The sequence below is a fragment of the Pocillopora damicornis genome, chromosome 12, assembly GCF_964200805.1.
Source record: "Pocillopora damicornis chromosome 12, jaPocDami1.2, whole genome shotgun sequence".
Taxonomy (NCBI): domain Eukaryota; kingdom Metazoa; phylum Cnidaria; class Anthozoa; order Scleractinia; family Pocilloporidae; genus Pocillopora; species Pocillopora damicornis.
In genome coordinates this window covers 16,609,871-16,629,897 of record NC_142681.1, presented here as the reverse complement: position 1 = coordinate 16,629,897, position 20,027 = coordinate 16,609,871, and the positions used below count along the sequence as shown (strand labels likewise).

The 20,027-nt window shown below is 38.6% G+C and overlaps 3 protein-coding genes across 6 annotated transcripts in view; 1 reads left to right on the top strand and 2 right to left on the bottom strand.

Moving 5' to 3' along the window:
* LOC113680057 (putative ATP-dependent RNA helicase DDX43) overlaps nt 1-8,096 on the top strand; it is a 32,921-nt gene extending 24,825 nt beyond the window's left edge. For 3 of the 4 annotated variants that reach the window (XM_089189642.1, XM_089189640.1, XM_089189641.1), the window contains 14 exons: nt 134-187; nt 832-896; nt 1,083-1,193; nt 1,792-1,865; nt 2,658-2,725; nt 2,912-3,012; nt 3,468-3,555; nt 4,192-4,251; nt 4,628-4,695; nt 5,025-5,093; nt 5,450-5,557; nt 5,941-6,015; nt 6,477-6,564; nt 7,393-8,096. In XM_089189642.1, the coding sequence (XP_089045768.1) occupies nt 134-187; nt 832-896; nt 1,083-1,193; nt 1,792-1,865; nt 2,658-2,725; nt 2,912-3,012; nt 3,468-3,555; nt 4,192-4,251; nt 4,628-4,695; nt 5,025-5,093; nt 5,450-5,557; nt 5,941-6,015; nt 6,477-6,564; nt 7,393-7,707 (1,344 nt within the window). In that variant the 3' untranslated portion in view covers nt 7,708-8,096. Of the gene's footprint in view, nt 1-133; nt 188-831; nt 897-1,082; nt 1,194-1,791; nt 1,866-2,657; nt 2,726-2,911; nt 3,013-3,467; nt 3,556-4,191; nt 4,252-4,627; nt 4,696-5,024; nt 5,094-5,449; nt 5,558-5,940; nt 6,016-6,476; nt 6,565-6,869; nt 6,973-7,392 lie in introns of all 4 variants that reach the window. The other variant, XM_089189643.1, reaches the window with a different exon arrangement.
* A 641-nt stretch (nt 8,097-8,737) lies between these two features.
* On the bottom strand, nt 8,738-14,253 carry LOC113680036 (uncharacterized). The gene is made up of 2 exons (XM_027197029.2): nt 12,181-14,253; nt 8,738-10,829 (listed from the first exon to the last, which is right to left on the bottom strand). Exons 1-2 carry the CDS (start codon nt 12,604-12,606, stop codon nt 10,509-10,511), a joined length of 747 nt encoding a protein of 248 aa, XP_027052830.2. The 5' UTR covers nt 12,607-14,253; the 3' UTR covers nt 8,738-10,508.
* Nucleotides 14,254-14,855: 602 nt separating this feature from the next.
* On the bottom strand, nt 14,856-18,419 carry LOC113680035 (uncharacterized). Its single transcript, XM_027197028.2, has 2 exons — nt 17,722-18,419; nt 14,856-15,478 (listed from the first exon to the last, which is right to left on the bottom strand). Exons 1-2 carry the CDS (start codon nt 18,142-18,144, stop codon nt 14,969-14,971), a joined length of 933 nt encoding a protein of 310 aa, XP_027052829.1. The 5' UTR covers nt 18,145-18,419; the 3' UTR covers nt 14,856-14,968.
* Nucleotides 18,420-20,027: the final 1,608 nt, after the last annotated feature.

Here is a 20,027-nt window from a genome sequence, read left to right as displayed (position 1 = left end):
TTGTGAAATAAAGACAATCCAAGCCTTTAAAAACTAATCAATTGCCATTCTAAACTACCCATTTGTACCATGTTTTATTGAAACCACTGAAAATATGCATGTGGAGTTTTGGATTTTTTTTCTTTTTGAACAGTGCCAGTCCTGGCCAGTAATCATGTCAGGGATGGACTTGATAGGGATTGCTCAGGTGAGCCAAAAGTCTAATCCTTATCTGTTAAGCCCTTTCAGCCCATGGCCCATTAGTGATTGCAGCTAGATCAAGTTTTATGGTGCCTGTCCTAGATAGGATGAAAGTCTGTTGTTGCTGACAGGAACCTTTTTCATGTTATAAACTGTTTCCTACACATAATTTAAAACAAATTATAATTATGTTTGAGTTGCAATACAACAAGTATGTGTTCTGAGTTAACCTGTTAACCCCCAGAAATGATTAACATGTAACTTCTCCCTATAATATTATACTTTTTCAAGCAAAACAGGTTAAAATACTCAATACTTAAGCTGAAGTTGTTTTCTTGACCTACTGTAACTCCAAATTCTCATAACTAATTTACAAAGAAATGTGTAGTGGCACAGCTAGAAGTTAGGGAGAATTAACAATCAGATTGAGGGAGTTGCAGGGTTTTCAAATTCATGTGTGGCACATGCGAGAGCTTTGGAACTCCACGTAGGACCAGGCCATGAAAACTTTTTTTAAAGCTGCAAAATAGTATGGAAGCAAATTTGAGCTGCCAACTTATATTACTGTATTTTTTAGTTCTCTGTTTCTTTGTTTGTTTCTCCTGTGGCACAACTGTTTATAAATCTGTTTGCCTTTGTTTTCATCAACAGACAGGTACAGGAAAGACATTGGCCTTTCTGCTTCCTGCTTTCCTTCATATTGATGGACAAGAAACGTAAATAAACAGCTTTGTAACTATAAGCAGAATATACTGTAGGTTACTTGAAGCCAACATCTACTATTGTCATGGCGAAACTGACTGATTAATTAAGAACCAAATTTATAAGCTTCTACAATACAGATTACTATAACTATTTGTCACTGTTGCAAGGAACTTATGGTGTTTTTTTGTTTATTTCAGGCCTCGTAATGAAAGAGGTGGACCTACTGTATTAGTTCTTTCCCCCACGCGAGAACTTGCTTTGCAAATTGAAGCAGAAGTTAAGAAATTTCATTACAGGGGAATAAAAAGGTTGGCAGATTTTTTTCCCATTTTAAAGTTTCAAGAAATAAAGTATTTTTCCCTTGGAATGTTAAATTTGGCCACATTTACTCCAAGTAAACAACTTGTAGATCACAATAATTTCATATACTTGTTCAATATGTATATCTTGCTGTACTGAGGAGGCTTGTCAAATATTATAATTTAGTTTTATCATCAGAGTTGATGATGCAATTTAGAGTTTCTAAGAGTTTCTAAGCTGATGTTTTAAGCATTAGCCCTTTGTCAGAGTGAATGGAATGGGTGCTAACACTCGAAATGCAGAACCAGAGCTTTTTTAGAAACCTACCCCCTATCGGCTTATTCATTTGTTTAATATGGACCTAGCATGTTTCTTAGCTCACCCATAGTTTCTCTGTAACTCACTGGTAGAGTATTGAACCATGCAATATGAAGTTCTAGAGCTTGATTCCTTGTGGAGGACTCTGATTATTTACTCCAGAGAGGGTGGAGTGAAGAGGTAGCCTGACACTGTACCTGCTCATTTTTCAGTCTTTAGCATGTATTTTTGTTTTGTTTTGTTTTTTTTTTTTTCTCGAGTCATACAAACTTAAATTGTTTTTGATAGTGTCTGTGTTTATGGAGGTGGAAGCAGAAAAGGACAGATTCAAGTGGTTCAGAAAGGAGTTGAGATTGTTATAGGTACTGATATCAATTTTATTGCCTTGATATCCTGTGGCCACATTAAGTCTTTTTCCCTTCGGGAGATATGGTGGACTCATGGTAAGCGTGCTGGACTACAGTATGTGTCCAGAGGCCTGTGTATGATACCTGGCTGGGTCAACATGTTCTGTTCTTAAGTTTACTTTGCTCTCACAACACCTGTTTCCACTCAGGAGTGTCAATGGATATGGGCAAACTGTCAGGAAGCCAGATGGAATGCATGCTGGTATCCTGAGATGGTGTTGTAATCCATTTAGGAGTAATGTGTCAATGAATTAAAATCTTCAACACCCTCCCACAATTAGTTTGAACTCCCATCTCCTGGGCTAAGTTGTGGTCAAATGCCCTGTCCAAAAGCCAGATTTGATGGTCAATTTTTTTTATAAAACGCAAGATCAGTGACGGTGACTTTTTTGCAGACCTTTTCTTCTGAGTCATTTGTTCACTTAAGGAAACTCTTTACCTTACAAAAACTCCATATTAAAAGGAGAAATGTGTATTCAGCTGGAAAGACTTGATAGTTCCCATTCAAATATCTCACCCCACACAGGCAAGGTTTAAATTTTGCAAACGACAGTCCAATGCCTATGGGTTGCTCAGGAGAGGCTGATTGTGCTTCACTTTTATGTGTGTTTAGAGCACAATCATCAAATTCTGTATATAGCTGCATTTTGTATTATCATTTGCAGTTCAAGAATATTTTCTCTTAGCTAAGGTGATTTTGTTAATTTGTAGATCAACATGAAAACATTGTTTTTCTCTATTAATCAGCTACTCCTGGTCGATTGAATGATTTGCTTATGAATGAAATAATGGATGTCAGAAGTGTCACCTATCTGGTAAGTTTTTCTTTAATAAAATGTATAATTTATACATTAATAAAAGTTACAAGAGTTGCACTCTTAGAGATTGCTTCGTAGACGATGGAAAGTTCTGATCCGGTTTAGTAGACGGCACTTTTCACAGTTTCTGTTTTCACTCCCAGCTGTATATTTAAGTCACAAATAATATCTTTGATGTTGAAGGTGCTTGATGAGGCAGACCGTATGCTTGATATGGGATTTGAACCTGAAATCAGGAAAATTTTACTTGATATCAGACCGGACAGGCAAACAATTATGACAAGGTACATGTGCATATACCCACACATGGTTTTCCTCTTGAGCGCAAAGTAGACTTGAAGGAAGGCTTGAATGCCAGTCAATATGTTTTGTACTTACATGAGTATACTATATAATTACTAGACTTTAACAAGCATAAGTACACATCACTGTTATTACAGACTTGAACTCTGTGGCAGTATTAACAGTGTTTTGCAATTTTCCTGTGTATCATAATTATTGAGGTTTTGCTGTCTTGTAGTTTGTTTTATTTATTTAGACATTTTTTCTGTCTTTTCATTTATTTATTTGTTTGTTTGTTTATGTTTAAGATATCACAATTTCTTCTTTTCAGAGGAAAAGAGAGACTGCAAAGAGAACATTTTTTTGTATATGATGATTTCTTGTTTTCTCTTTTCTTGTTTTGTATGTATTTAATGTTCCTGTGAGGAGATTTTAATGTTGATCACTTCTGTTATAGTGCAACTTGGCCAAAAAGTGTCCAGAGAATGGCTGATCAGTACATGAAGGATCCCATGAGGGTGTTTGTGGGATCACTGGATTTGAATGTAAGCACGGCATGCTAGAGAGTTATCGTTATTTGAACGCAATGAAGGTCCACAGCTTTTATTTACCCTTTACACCCTAACATCAGCATACATATTCTCCTGACTCTTCTCTATACTTTCCTTTGGTACTGATAAGGAGAATTTGTTTATCAATCAAAGCTCTTAGGTTTGTGATCATTTCCTTCATTCTCATGATGTTACTGAATGATTCAGCAGTACTACTGTAATGAGAAATTACATGCTGGTCACTTTCAGGGTTTAAATGGTTAAATTTTTAGCGACTCAGTTGCAATGTTAATTAATTAGAGTGACCAGCATCTGATTTCTCCTCTCGCCATCTTTCCTGAATCACACTTTAAAGTCACGAGAATAAAGATCATGATCACCAACTGAAAAAGCTCTAGATTTTTAAACAAATTCTCCTTATCCGTACCTTCGAAAATTTATAGCGAATAGTAAGGAGAATGTGCATACTGATATTAGGGTGTATAAAAGGGTTTAAAACCCTCGTATTTCTTGAAAAAAATCGACAACGAGGAAATGTGAAAAGTAGCTTAGAAAAATTTTCAAAATAATCACTCCTACGAAAAAAATTGTTTTATGCTCTGCCCTGACTTTGCAAATTTGTGTTTTTAGGCTTGTCACAATGTTACGCAGCTTGTTGAGGTTTTGGATCCAGTTGAAAAGAAAGAAAGGGTTTGTACCAGTCTTAATCTCTCTTGTTTTATGAAAAAAGTAAGTGTCGTTAAAATAAATTACGTGAACTTTGTACAAGGTGAACTCTACTTTAGTTCACGCCTTGGCATTGAATATTGATATAGATGTGTGAACATGTTGACGGTTGATAGTTGGCTGCGATAGAGAGAGCCAGTGTTATCATCATAGATTCCGTCGTCGTCGTCACTAAAATCCCTCTCTGTCCTTCATCATCTTAATGTCCATGATCTTGGACAAGATTTTGAAACCGAAACAATCTTGATAATCTTGTCTCTCCCTTATAAACACGGTAGACATGAAAGCAACGTTGATAGACTTTAAAATAATGTTATTGCGTTCCCCCATTTCTTTGCAGACGCTTCACTTTATCTCGCAAATGACTGAGAGCGACAAAGTGCTGATTTTCGTGGGCAAGAAAATAAAGTAAGTTTTGCTCAAAAATTGTCTAATTGAACCGTTAGATAACAAACAGATAAAGGGGCATATTTCTAAAGAAACTGTGGTGCTGCGCTCGATAACAAGTACTTGTGGCACTACACGTTTCGGCTTTTTTAAAACTTTCACAGTTTCATTTTCTTGACCTCTTGGTAAGACCCGGTAATACCAGGGGATGTGTCGTTATTACTGATGCATTAGTGATCAGGTGAAATTCCAAAGTGAGGTACATGAAGTAATGTTAATAATTTTTTTTGGAGGTTTGTTACTTCAAAGCGGACTCCTACCCATGTTTATTATTTTAATTGTTTTTATAGAGCCGATGACATTGCGAGTGACTTTATGTTGTCTGGAATTCAAGGAGTACAGTGCATACATGGGGACAGGTAAGACAGCGGCTACCAGCATAAATATAACTTCTCTTTACTTGTGCTACATGTTTTGTAAACTTTTATGGTAAGAATTTTTCAGTACTACTTTGTCAGCATAAGGAGCCTTTTTGTAACGCTGTCTGAGCCGCTCATTGCATGTAGATCTCAACTTACACGAAGAACCGCGGCCCTTAAATTTTGTGCGTTGATCTATCTTGTAATTGAGAGAACTGAGTTTGCTCATGTGTTAAATGCTTCTTTCCTAAACCTGTTTGTCTATGGTTAGCCTCCAATATACAAGCCTGTGTATAGTGTTCTGTTGTTAAACCACTACCAAGGTAGTCACTTTTACAGTTGTGACAATGTTACAGGGAACAAGTCGATCGCGAGCAAGCACTAAATGATTTTAAGACAGGCGTGGCGAAAATCCTCATCGCAACCGACGTAGCTTCCAGGGGATTGGACATTCGTGGTGTCACGTGAGTTATATTCAGTTTGACATTAAAGGGTGTCGCGAGGGATTGGAAGGGAAAAAAAAATGGGAAGAATGTGGGAGATAAAAGATGTGGGACTGAAAGGGGAAAAGCCCACCCCTGTCTTGACCTCCCTACTATGCTACTTTCACTCCCTGTTGTACACCCTCAGGGGTAGGGACAGGGGCAAATGAGGAGATTTGAGCCACGAACCATTTGTTTTATAGAATTGGACACCACAAGCAGAAAATGAACATTGTTGCGAAAATGAATTTTGTTGTAGCGGTTACTAAGATTTTTAGGCGTTTTTATTATGTTTGTTTCATTTATAGTGCAAAAAATGATGAGAATTTATCTTAACGGTTGTGCGATATTTTTTTTTATAACAGATGTGTGCTAAATTTTGACTTCCCACGAAACATTGAGGACTACGTTCATCGTATTGGCCGCACAGGAAGGGCAGGGTGAGTGAAGGTGTATCATGCACAGTCACACCAACAAATATCTTTTTTATTCTCTGATTTTGTTTGAGAATTAAGAGTATCATGGAATTATCTGAGAGGTTTGTTTTGTTAAGTGCTACAAGAAATCGAAATTTTAAAGAATGTATCCTTTAATTAGAAAATTCACGCATGTGATAAAGATTATGAACTTGGGAGGGTGTCATGATGTTAGAATCCAAATTTTCTGAACGAATTTTTAAGGGAAATGTTTAACAACTAAGCAGAAGAAAGCAGTTAATTTAGTGTTAACAACTGAGTTGAAAACATAGCCACCGTAAAGGGTAAAAAAGCTGACGTTTCGAGCGTTAGCCCTTCGTCAGAGCGATAGAAGAAATACAACTCAGCCCTTATGGGCAGCATGTCTCGATCATTCTATTGAAAACAAATTTGCATTTAGTCCGCGAATTTTTTACTTCTTGTAGTAAGAAAGGCACTTCGCTTACTTTTGTGACTCGAGAGGACTGGAGAATGGCTCACAAACTCATCAGTATCATGGTGGAGGCCAATCAGGTAATCGATGTCAATTTTCCTAACAAATGTCAATTCCAATATGTCAAAGTGCGCAAGTGTTATAAATGCAGTTACGCCATGTTTTGCTGCAGATTTTGGCAGCAGTAAATAAAACAGCAACAACAACAACAACAACAAACACAACAACTGTAATAAAATCATAAAATAACCTCCCTCACTAAGACCCCTTCCAAATGTACCACGGAACAACTTTTGTAGACATTTACCAATTTAGTAATTTTAACTTGTTTAATAAACACCAAAACCTGATTTTCCCCTTTCGACCAATCTTACATTGATCATAGGAAGTTCCCGATGAATTAGCGGACATGGCGCAACGCTATGAAGAATTCCGTGAACGCAATGGTTTCAACAACGACAGGGGGGAGAGGGGTAGTGGAGGAAGAGGTACACACTTATTAATTCATGAGGAAACCACTCAGTTTTATGTAGAAGCTCTAGCTAGCGAACACCTAAAAGAGATTGAAAAATGCTTCTCGTTGCTAGATTTGTCCGTCTGTGGTTAGGACCGGTTAACGAACATCAGGGTTTTTTATCGGGATCTTTTCAAGTTGGGTTAAGTTCAGGTCCATGCCTCATAGCCAGATTTTGTCTCTCCAGCGAGAGCAGATACTTTTTAATGAGACGCTGTCGTGTGGGTGGATGTGACATGATCGAAACGAGAAGGGATTCAAAAACCAAACAGGGTTGTTTTGTGCCACAAAAAAGAATGGTCATTTTTACCTACTATCAACCTCATGGGGGATTGCATTGTATATCAACCTTGGTGTCAAGCAATAACCTGAATCTTCTTCCTCTCTTTCACAGGCGGTGACGGTTGTTACAATTGTGGCGGGAGTGGCCACTTTGCCCGGGAATGTCCCGAGGGAGGGGGTGAGAGACGAGAAAGAGGACGAGGGGGCGGTGGTGGAGGAAGGGGAGGGCGGGGAGGGCGGGGAGGGCGGGGTCGAAGAGGAAACCGCGACGATTATTGGGAGCAGGGATACGGATTTTGGTGAGGGGTGTATGCCTAACGAGACGCACCCAAAGTTCTCCTCATGGTTAAATGGAACGAGGTCACCGCACTGGATAAAAGATGACGATTGTAATTTGGAGGTATGCTTCCACCCTCCCCCTTGGTGAAATGGTACGTGGTCAGTGAAATGGCGAAAAGACGTCAATGGTTTGTCACAGTGCAAAAATTATTTTGTGGTGTGAATGCTCAATGAATCTCGAGCCAAAACCTTCATTGCCTCGTTTGCAGTCCTCCGCAGATTTTGCATCGTTCCATCCTTGAGTTCCGGTTTTGAGGCTTTCCGCCTCATACTGCAAATTTTGTAACGTTGAACAGAGTTGAAAATTACTTTACATTGAGATAATTGCTATTTAAAAGACGTGACTCGAGTTGGACAACATTGGTCTCCAGCCTTTTTACCATCAGAATCTAGTCTCCCTTTTTCTTATCACCATTTATTTAATTTTGAATTTGTTATGAAAAAAAGAAGAATAAGAACACCTTTGACCTCTTTTTTTCAATATTGCTGAGTTCATATTAACGTTCGTGTTGATTCGAGTGTTCGATTATTATAGACTTTGCGCAGTCGTAATGGGTGATAAAGAAGTGACCAAGACAGAATTTCTCCTTGCAATATCAATACAATATCGAGCAGACAATTCATGAGAATAAAGAAAAATATCAATTAGGGGATTATAAGTTGATCCAATACCAAATTCTCCAAACTAACATCACAGAACTGTATGGAAGACAGTAAGGAGAATTCCTAATGAGATCTTGGGAGTTAAAGGGTTAAGACTAAACTATGATACGAGTTTGATGGTTATATGGAACGAATAAGGGCTCAAGTGAAGACCTCGTTGGCATCTGCTGATGTGGTAATTTTCACTTGTAACTCTACGGATATATTTATATATAAATATATATATATACATATATATATACATATACATATATATATATATATATATATATATATATATATATATATATATATATATATATTTAAAGTAGCTGGAAATATGTTATTTGTTGGATGTCGAGATCAGTGAAATTTTGAGTGTGATAAAGAGACATTTTGGTAAACTAATGGATGATCAGTGGGGCGAGAAAAGATAAGGTTGCCCCGTTCAACTGCGGAGAATACTTTTGGGGTAATTTTGTTTGAGAAAACTGTTCCCTTGCTGTTTATTTATATAACCATCTCCCGAGCAAGGCTTGATTTTGCCACTATTTTTCCACGCTGTAAAATTAAGTTCTATCGTTGGCCTGTGATGGTTATTGTTATTTTAGACAGGTTCAATTTGGTGAGAAACAGCCTCAAGAGGGATCTTGTTTTAATTGTACACTGTATTTATGAGGGTTTGTAATATTATCTAAGGAGAGAGACTTAATCAGATTTTTTATATAAAAGATATTTGAAATTGATATAAATGACTATTTGCTTTACGGTTGAGGTAAAATAATTTCGTCAAGATAAAAATGGGCTGTACTTACTTAAATGTCCGTTTGATTAGTTTCCATGAACATAACCCCAAAAACAAAGCTTAAAAAATCACGACTTGAGCAATGCGCGGTTGCCCTCTGGCCCTCTACACCTTAACACCAGTGTGCAAGTTCTCCGTACTGTTCTTTCAAATATTTCCTAGGGTCCTCTCAAGGAGAAATTGTCTAACAATCAGGATCGTCTCGAGTTCGCAACATTTCCTTTAATCTAATGACTTTAATTTTTGATTCAGGGGTGATACTATTGGGGAGAAATTCGATGTGCTATATTATGGAAGAGAGCTTAGATTTACGAGGCTTGAGATTCACTGTGAAACCTTATCAATTTTTTTTTTAAATTGAAACTTCCCACAGAAACTTTGAATCATACTTTCAACTGTGGAAGATAACGCTTCCAACCAACGCGCAAGGGTTTATGACTTCGCGCACGTTAGACCCATGAGAAAAAGTCGCCCCGTCTCTCTTAAATGCTACAATTATGACACCGGAGAGAGACTTCAACGGTAACATCTGCGCATTCTAGTCAAAAAGCGTGCTTTAATTATCGTAACAGAAGTGGAAAGGGAAATTCTTGCCGTTGTATAGTGCGATGTCCAGCTGGTATGGCAGGACCGTACGAAATTTCTTTGGAGTGCATTTATCAAGGAATGATGCGGAGACACTGGCGCTTTTCAAAATCGGCGTTGACAAATGTCCATTTTTAGTTGAAAGACAACCGGTTCCGCCGAAGGCCGCTGACATGTACGACCAGTCATGTGACCTGGCCGGTCGGGTTGCTCTCGGGGATAACGTGAGTGTGAATTTGACAAGCGGCATGCTTGGAGGAAAGCTACACTCGTAAAGAAGTGCAATTGCCAGTTTCAGCTTTCTCTTCAAGTCTACACCGAACGAAAAAATTTGAAATGATGCGATTTTACTCCTGAACTTTGGACAGCATAATTAATCATCGCGATTACTGGGCATTGTGTTGGCATTAGTCTGAGTATTTTTAAGTATTTGGGAGAGTCTTAGTGAATTGAATCATACTTTTTTTCTTCGAGTTTTCAAAAAATATTTCCACGCAAGCACAGTTTTTTATCAAAATGTTTACCATTATATTAGGAACAGCTCTCCAGTAACATGACTTTTTGCTTCTTGAGCCTACTGCTATGTTTACTGTCTGGACAGCAGGCTTAAAAAATGAAAGGCATTTTATGTAGTAAACTCTACATGTCCCGGACTTTTCCGGAATATTTCAACACAATCCGCGTTTTTTCTCTGAAAGCATCACTCTTTGGGAAGTGAGATTACTCTGAATACGTAATCCTCACTTCGACTGGTAACTTCAGCATCTAAAGTGCATTAATTTTAAATTTTCTCTGAGTCTAAATCTGACTTTGCAGGATACATGTACCCTTGTTGTACGATTTTGTTATGAATATCATCAGAAATCGTCTGTTAAGTCATCAAGGCTGTCTATCTCTGCTTGTGTCTTTTGGATCTTTTTCCTCTCTTCCTGAATTTCGGCTTTGATCCTGTCTCGGTAGAGTGTTAAATTATTGACTTGTCGCTCTTTTTCCTCCGCTTCTGAGGCTTTGGTGTGCAGTTCTTGTGTGAGGAAGGTCAGCTTTTTTTCGCTTTCGTCTTCCCTTTCGTAAGCTCCCTCTTCCCTTTCCTTAAGTCCGTCCATTTGGCTCCTTGCTAGCTGAATACATTCTTGCAGTTTTTCAACTTTCTCCAAAGCGTCACCTTCTCTTCTGAACACCTGCAAAGGTCAAGGAAAGCAGGTGATTGCCAAAGAGAGTTAAAAGCAATACGATAACCATTGGAGGGATCCAGCAAGGCAAGCGACAAAAAAACCGCCGCCGCCCCCCCCCCCCCCGCCTCCTTAGCTCAAGGTCTGGATCCGCCACTGATGACGAATGGAAGAGACCTGTTCCTTAACACCCGAAAAGCAAATTTTTCATCAAGAAACGTGCCTCATTCATCAGATCACGAATATCCTGCATAATTTTTAGCGAGGTAGATGGTCGAGACAGAACACGCGAGCGTCAATGAGTGCTAAGTTCAAAATGCATTCATTTGCTTTTGTGTTTTATGCTTATGAATTTTATCCAGGATAAACTAATTATATACGCAATTGTTTCATACTGACGTCAGTCCCAAAAACTGATGTCAGCAAAATTTCCGCACAACCCCATCCTACATTATGCATTTAGTTCTTGGATAGAGAAAACAATACATTGCCATTGGGAAAACAGATTTGTTTTACAATAGTATGGGGCTGTGCGGAAGTTTTACCCCGATGTCTTTCTTTGGATCAGTTAGGTTTGAAAATTTTGCTTACGGAGCCGAGAAATATGCGGGTAGTCGTTGTATGTGAAATAGTTCCGGTATAGTCCAATGTCGCAATATCTCGTGGAGTTTTTCCTAAATGCTATATTCGTTTTGATGCCGGCAGCAACTGTCTCAATTGTACAAATAGTGCTTCAGTAACACTGAATTTCCCTTGTTCAGATCGGAGTGAGTTGCCAAAACAGGGCAAAGAAGTTGCCAAGACATAAAAAGTGTATTGCTTGCGAAGTTTATTTATAAGAGTCGGGATAAGTTTCACTTCCCGCAGAGAAAGAACGAAGCTGTGATCGTGGGAATGCAACGGAAATTATTTCTGAGTCGTACGTTTAAAAGCGTCTAAAAGAAAAACGATAGGAAGAGTCGAAAAACCGAGTAAAGAGCCCTCACTTAGTTATCTATTTATTCGGTTCGGTAAATCTAAAAACATTAGTTCCCTCGGAGCGAAGAAATGACGCGTGAAAAAAAACATTTTGTCGGACATGACTCGCTGTGGGAAGGTTTCGTGAAATCATTTGCATGTAATCTTAAAGGAGCACGTCATTTCTTTGTGAAGTACTTAACTATCAGATGAGGCAATTCTCTTGGGTGCCAGCATTGCCTCTTTTGTCTACGAGAACGGCTGGTTTTGGTAAAACTAAGCACTGAATTACTCAAATAAAAGCTTAACACTGCTAGTTAAGTCATTGTATCTATTCAACATGTAAAACCGAAACAGTTTCGTAGCGCTAACCAAGCTTGGGCGCGTTGTGATAAACTCTTACCTTTTCAAGTTCACTCTCCAACTGTTCCAGGCGTAGCGTTGATTCTTTGTTCTCCGATTCCTTTTTGTCAGCGATGTTGCTAATCTTCTGTAACTGCTTCTCCAAGCTGTTTAACTTCTCGTCCCCATCCAGTTCAATATTTTCAAGGGTCTTTACAAGTTCGCTTTCGACCTTGTCTTTATCCTCAAGGTCTTCCAGCTTTTTGAGCTTTTTCTTCAGCTCGTTGTTCCTCTCCGCCAAACTTGCTTTGGTAAGTTCAATTTTCCTCTTGCATGAGTCGCGGTCCAATTCGAGCTCATCTGCCTTTCTTTTCGCCTCTTTGAGCACGTCCAAAGCGTTGTCTGCTCTATCATCTGCAACGTCGATCTTGTCTCTGATTTCTTGAAAACGGTCACGAATTTTGTTTTTCGCGTTATTGGTATACATTTCAAATGGGGTATTTTCAAATCGATACGTCCAAAACTATACGACTCCTCGAAAAATCAATCTTATGGATACTAACTTGCGCGCTCAAGATGTAGCGGAGTGTTTAAAAGCAGTCGAGTTTTAACAAGAATGTTAAATATTCAAAGACGGCAGAAGTGGATATTGTGAACTTACATGAGCAGTCAAGTACTACTCATTTTTATGTAAATATTGTGATTTTTCTAAAAGCCTATTGGCGCCGTTCGGTCTAATATGGCATAGAAATTATACTGTTGATCCCGTGTAAATTCTCAAGGTATACTTCCTTATTGTTCTTGTGATGCACGTGAAAAGAATTTGGTTCTTTATCAGATTTGGCGTATACTGCATCGATAAAAAAAATTCTCATTAACTCAAAGAGTACTTTATACGGACACATCAGAGAGAAATAGCATTATAATCGTCGTTCAGGCTCATTTAACACCGGATAGACGCGATTTGGTTCAGTGCTTGTGGCTTTATATTTTCGTTTTATTTTCAATGACTTCTTTTGTGTTGCGAAAGATATTAAAAGAATACGAACAATCGTAGCCGAAAAATGTCATTAAAAGGACTGTTGTTTTGTATTTAGTTAAAGATATTAGCAGATTAGCACAGTTTGCCATTGAGCAACAAATTTTTATTCCGAATTGTAGAACTCCGTAGAGGCACGTTTTCTATCGTGATGGAAAAGGGCGTAACATTAATAGGGACAGGAACTGACGTGTGAATCCCATAGCATTCCTGGATGATCTCATTGCCCAGCTATGAATGAACTTTCAAGCATCTAAAGACTCTGTCTATTCTCAGTTACGAAACCATTTCATCTGCGGGCTTCACGGTTGAGCAGCCATTTTGAATAAATTTTGCTTTGATAACTGATTAACGAGTCGCAAGCAGACCGACCAGACTGTCGAATTTAACCTTTTAACTCTCATAATTGATTAACATTTAACTTCTCCCCACAATATTCATACAATATCCAGCAAACAGGCCGTGAGAATACTCAAAATAACCAGCTGCAAGATATTACCTAGATCGAACACTAAAATCTCATAACCAAGTTACAAGGAAATGTTTAGCAGCTGGAGGGGAGAATTAACAATCAGATCTTGGGAGTTAAAGGGTTTAGGGTGAAGATTTTTTCTTCGAGAATTTTCCCGTATTTTCGCAAAAAAATTCCCTTAATGGCGGTTGTAGTTTTGGACTGGCTAGATGGTTGTTGTCATTAACAAAAGGTCACGACAAAATTTTTCTTTTTGTAGCCAACCAGTTGTGAATCAAATGATTGGTGTCTTTGCCTGAAAAGATAATCGTCAGTTCCGCGATTGAAAGCAATGATTACGCCATTAAAGATAAAGAGAGTATTTGTAGTGTAATACAATTAAGATGGAAATGATTGAATTCTGAAAACTGAGATCTCGTGATTTTTGTTCACCCAACACATCACGCAATGTTGTTGACGATATATGAGGTTACTGGTTCATTTAACAGACGAGCTTAGGGGAGGTTACGTTAGTTTGAAGCAAAATTACTGAACAATGCTTAGAAATAAGACCTAAGGCACTGAGATATTGGTTACGAAAAACTTTGGCTGAAAATGTTGGATAAGGCCTCATCAAATTTATGGAGAGAATGAATTTGATCTGTATCAAGGGTTCAAGTTGAACGATGAAACAGATACGGCCGTCTTGCGTGTTGATGGCAAAAATACCGCACAAATTTCATCGTTTAAGACTCACTTCAGAGTTGAAAGAGGGAGATTTCTGTCAGATGTAGAAAATAAGTAACTTAACAGAATGGTAGCGGGAAATTGATAAAACTTGCCCCTTTAGCAACACTAATTTTGTCGAAATTTTTTAAGTGACAGTAAGAGGCTGTAAAATAATTATTAAATGCCCAAGATAAAGTAATTAGTTTCCCCTTTCCAAGATAAGACCGGTTTTGGAAATACTTAGAGGGATTCTAGTCTTTCTACCGAAGAAGTGATAGATTCCTAATTAATGGCTTAATAACGTGGGATACAAATGGCAATTTTAGCTTAAATTCTTCCCCAGGGAATTCGTTTTAGATAGCTGTTCTCCTGAAACGGAAAATTCTGGAGTGATTATCGTGCTTTACTTAAAGATTTGCTGTTACAGCTGCCACACGATAATGCCATTACAATAGGTTAAAATTTAACATGGGTAGCTTCTTGCATTACGCAATAACGAGACCTATTGCTCACTGAATTGAATAAATCAATCACTTTAAATTTATTGACAAAGTCAACAGATGGCATACGTTTCTCACGGCTAAGATTTCCTTTAACTTACAGTTTTCAAATTAAGTGCTAGTGTTCATATCAGTCGTCGTCTTCCTCCTCCTCTTCGTCGTCGTCGTCGTGGTCATCGTACCGCTTTCTCTCTTCATTTCTCGCTCTTTCATCGTCATCTTCTCCTGGTTCCTCATCGGGCTCTTGACAGACATTTGTTTCTCTAGTCGTTGGCACCGCTGCTTTCTTCCCCGCTTTGACGTCATCTTCATCGTCGCTTAAGTCTCCTCCAACCAACATCTCCATATCTTCCATCTCCTTTCTCACTTCCTCGACCTTACCGTTCCAATCGCGTATTTCTGTCGTCATCTGATCGATTACTCGCTCTAATGGGGGGATTTTTCTTTCGTGATCTTCAGCTGCGGCCAGCATTTCTTTTAGTTGCTCCTTCAGGAAGCTCACCTTGTCCTCGTTAAACTGCTCACGCTCGCTGGCGTCTTCATCTCTCTGCTCCAGGTCTCGCAAATTTTCTCCGGCTTGGGTGACACGGTCAGTCAAGGAATCGATCTTTTCTAAAGCGGCACCCTCGCGTTCCTGAGCCTGTGAAACACAAATGCAACATAGAAACAAACGCATTTAGCATTTAGGGTACCTCATTGTCCTTAGACGGATGCATTAACGGGTTTTGCTATCTTTATTTTGGCTTTCTCGAGAATTATTGGCAAGAAGACACGAATCTAGGGCAGACAAGTTCACACACAAACATTCATTAAGATTGGCGAATTGTGAGAAACCCTGGAATTAATCATAGACAGACTGGCCAACAGTTTGGCCTCTACTTTTCGGGACGCAACCACGCTCTCGTCCCTTCTGGTAAAATGCATATGTTATATAAATCTCGGCTATCTTCTCTGAATAAAAATGGTCGACAATAATATGTTTTTTATCTATACTTCTTTAAAATTCATTACCTTTAAAATTATTTGCCGCTTTGCCCAGCTGTTCAAAGGGCAGATAACACTATCCAACAGGTAAATCGCTATCCAGAGGCCCTCTGATTAAAGTGTAAACAAAACTTACTGCCCCATCCTCTGGACAGTGATTTATCCAGTGGATAGCGTTATCCATCCTTCGACTGAACAACTGAGGCCAGGAGATTTCAATGAAAGAATACTTTTCCATCATAACTTATTTTAAGTTCGTTCCATGGCTATTTCAGGCGGAGGACTCGGCTATATTTACCCTCAGAGTCGAGTTCTAATTGATGGGAATTGAAAGTATTTGAATTTCGATCATTTTATTGCTGCGGCTGCATGGAACTGCTTAAGACTAATCAGCTCGTATTAGCACAGAAAGTTCGGATCATCTATTTATCGGTTTGGATCTTTGGTATTCGGTACATCTGTGAATGAGCCAACGAGCATCACTTTTACGATTTATTGAGAGGATAAGAGGCGAGGTTTAATCTGATCTCATTGAGAATTATCTGAAGAGATTATTTTCCAAAGCGCAAGACATAAATGACTCGTAGTGATAAATGGCACGTAATTTAGGCGAAAAAGAATTGACATATCTGAAGTTCTATTTTGAGCGTTACAGTAGACCAAACAATTCTGCAATTCTATCTGAAGTATAATGGCGCTTTTCTTTGTTGAGAGATCATGTCAATGTCTTTCTCGCGACCTCGATTTGTTTTTGGATATATTCGTTTTCTGTTTTGAAAGTGTAAGGTTTAACTTTCAGATGCGGCCCAATTGTTGTGGTTGTAATTATCCGCATGGTTTGATTAATCCTATTGTCTGACTTTTTCGGCTCACAGATTAAAGAAATTTCCGCAAATATTGTCACGTCATTTCACCAGTCACCAGTCAATCACATCCATTACAAAGAGGGGAAGATAGATCGGAGAAGAGTGGAAAGCGGGGGGGGGGGGGGAGGGGGAGGGGGGTCAGACATGGAAAAAAATTTCGCTTCTAAATGTCAGCCAGCTGTTTGCAGAGCTGTTCATTTTGTGGATTAGAACGCAGTATTATTGAAACAAAAACGCCGGAAAAACTGAAATTGATACATTGATGGATTGTCCTAATTTAAATCTGACCCTTTATCTACAAAAATAATTAGTACTCAACGATAAGTATACCATGTCTACTATGTCTCCGCGTCCCTTTCATGATAGTTCATGGAAATATTATTTATACAGTGAACCGAGCAAATGTAGATTGGATGTACTTGATTTCGAGTGTACAAACACAAGCTTTCAAATCGGTTGTAACACATAGTGTTTCATGTAATCGAAGCCCTCGAGTTATTCCGCTTCAGGACACAAAAACAATAGCTCTGTTTACTTCGACCCTTGCACTAAAGCTTGTTTACTCTTCGATCGACCTAAAGAAGGCTCCTCGACGCAATTCAGCTTTTCTTATTAGAGATAATGCCTGATAAATTTTTTCAGTTCTTTGGACGCTAGAAAATAGAAAATTGAAAAGTCGTTACTGCGATAAAAATCAGCCATCTGGCATATTTTCATTCGGATGTGAAGGTATCAAAGTATCTATTACCGTAGATTCCTATCCACATAACTTATGAGCTTTCGAGATCACAGATTAGTTCACCAATTGGTCGTTGCGATAAGCAACTGAAAGATTTAACTACATCGTGTGCTTTATCTTTCATCAGTCGGCGCTAATTTTTGTACAAAATACAGAAAGAATTCAATTTTGAAGATATTTTTCTCTTTTTAAGCTGACGGAACGGTAAGTTTCTTCGGTAACGTAATTCAACGACGATAAACAACCATACTTTGGAGAGCAGTTTAAAATTCTATAGTAAAAGCTGGCTCATACCTTTTGAATCTCGTTCTCTAACTGGCCAAGTTTTTGCCTCAGTTCCGTATTTTGTAGTTCCAGTTGCTCCGCTTTTTGACTCGTCTCGGTCAAATCCGTCTCCAATTCGTGCATCCTTTCATCCTCGCCGATCTCGACGTTCTCAAGCTCGCGAACAACTTCGTTCTCCTTCTCGTACTTTTCCTCTAATTGGCCACTTTTCATTTTTCTCTCCTCTAGTAGTGCATTTTTCTCATCCAGCTCTTTCGTAAGGAGCTGAATTCGCTTTTTCATCGAGTCAATGTCGGTTTCATTCTGGCCCAATGTCGCCTCTACCTCTTTGCATTCCTCTTTGGCGTCGTGTTCCCTATTTTCAGCATCTTCAATTTTGTCTTTCATCTTTTGCATTCTCTCACGAACCTTAAGCAAAACTTCGCTCGACATTTTGAATTAATTCTTGATGAGCTCTGTCAACTTCTTCAGCAACGCGATATAAGTAAAGGAGGGGAGAGATGTTAAGGTGGTACCCCGTTTAAAGGTTGTGTCGAACGACCGTAGGTTCTCCTGGTTTATTTCGTCAAAGCGCGCAAATATTCCAAGAATGCTTCTGGGCGAGTCTTAAGTGGTCGGGAAAAGATAATTAAGGGGAACGAAACACAAAAATGAAAAGCTTCTTGTGACCCATTAACCTATTGTTAAATGGCATTGTATCGTATGACAAGTTTGTTCGAAATTTTTAGCATTTTGTCAAGTGAGCTTGTAGCTCAGTGCTGAAGGATTGAAACCTAAATTTCAGTTCAAAATGACTTGACAATATTTGTATCTGTTACTTAGAGCTTTGCTGAATATCGTATACAATTTTAACTTTTTGTTTAGACGCTCTTGAATGACACAAAATAATTATCCGCAGTTTAAGTTACTAAATAAAAGCGAATTTAGCAATCGCACTTTAAGTATAACCGGGAAGGGGTGGGAAAGGTACAATTTACTTTACATAACATTACTAACAATCTAATTGTCATTTCTTGCATGGTTGAGGTAAGTCTTCGGTCTACGCATATGGGTGTCTCTAACCAGCTCTGGCAGCTTATAACCTACTCTATAAGACTGATAATCTGGATTTGAAGGAACTAGGCACCCAACCCTTCATAAGAGTTCCTTCGCTCGATTATCCCCTCCCTCCCCCATTCCGTCGGAAATTTACACCACATCCTGAAAAATATACTCGCTCCTACTACTCGCCTGTTTTTATTTGAAGTCACGGGGAAATGAAAAGTTTTGTGACGTTCAACACATGACAGTCATGTGAGGGCTTCATCTGCTATCATTGTTCGTATATTTCGGTTTACCTTTATTACATCAATGATAATCTCGACTACTGTGCTAAATCGATATAATCAAAAGTTGATTTGTTATGACTGGGGCAATAAATCACCATTATTTACATGCCTAAAATTGTACTATTTCCCATTGTGTGGATTCCTTCGCCGCATTCCACAACAGGAAGACAGGAAACGAAAGCATTCAGAGGAAAAACTCCAACAAATCGTCTTATTTTGGGCATGTTTCTGAAGCTAGCCCAAATATGGACAAACGATGGAACGATCTATTTCAATTTTGACATGCAGTCCAAGTTTGAAGAACAGAAGCGAGGAGGTCATCATGAAGGATTTTTTTCTACTTCGCACTTCCACGTATAGAGAAAAGAGTAACTCTCTGTGTTTGCTCTTTAATTTCAGGGTCATATTCTAGATTAATCAGATGATAGCCCCGTTAAGTGACATCTTCAATATGGAAAGATGGCTCCAATCGATTACTCTTTCTACTGGAGAAGGTCAATAGTCGTTTCTCTGATTTCACAACACCATGCTTCTGAAGACTACGAAGCTGCCTCAAATGACAAGGATTTATATTCAACTTATTTTCAGGTTCCGGTCAAAATATTGGGTTGGGAAATTCCAGAATAAAATACAATTACGAACCTCGCTACTCTTTTTAAAATCTTATCAAGCGCTCATCTGTTAATTGATGACTCTGTGACTCTCTACTTTGCGTCTAATCAAATATCCATTTGATGGCCGTCATTGAAATTGCTTAAAATTATTACTTCCACACCTACACTGGAATGTTTTTAACCACATGACACGGAATTGATAATAGAACTTTCTGGAAATTTATACAGACGAATTCCAGGGTTGTGTTTACGTCCTTTTACGGTAACAAAACACAGTGCTGAAGCGTATACTGCGGAGGTCTTAAAAATGCCTTGAAGGTCTGGATGGGGTTAACCCTTTACATCCTAATATCAACATACATATTCTCCATAA

Bases quoted from the DNA above. Each gene is read 5' to 3' on its own strand.
- LOC113680036 (XM_027197029.2), bottom strand. From the start codon at position 12,606: ATGTATACCAATAACGCGAAAAACAAAATTCGTGACCGTTTTCAAGAA. The intron at 10,830-12,180 runs GTAAGAGTTTAT...TGACCTTTGCAG, and splicing joins TGGAGAGTGAACTTGAAAAG to GTGTTCAGAAGAGAAGGTGA.
- LOC113680035 (XM_027197028.2), bottom strand. From the start codon at position 18,144: ATGTCGAGCGAAGTTTTGCTTAAGGTTCGTGAGAGAATGCAAAAGATG. The intron at 15,479-17,721 runs GTATGAGCCAGC...TGTGTTTCACAG, and splicing joins TAGAGAACGAGATTCAAAAG to GCTCAGGAACGCGAGGGTGC.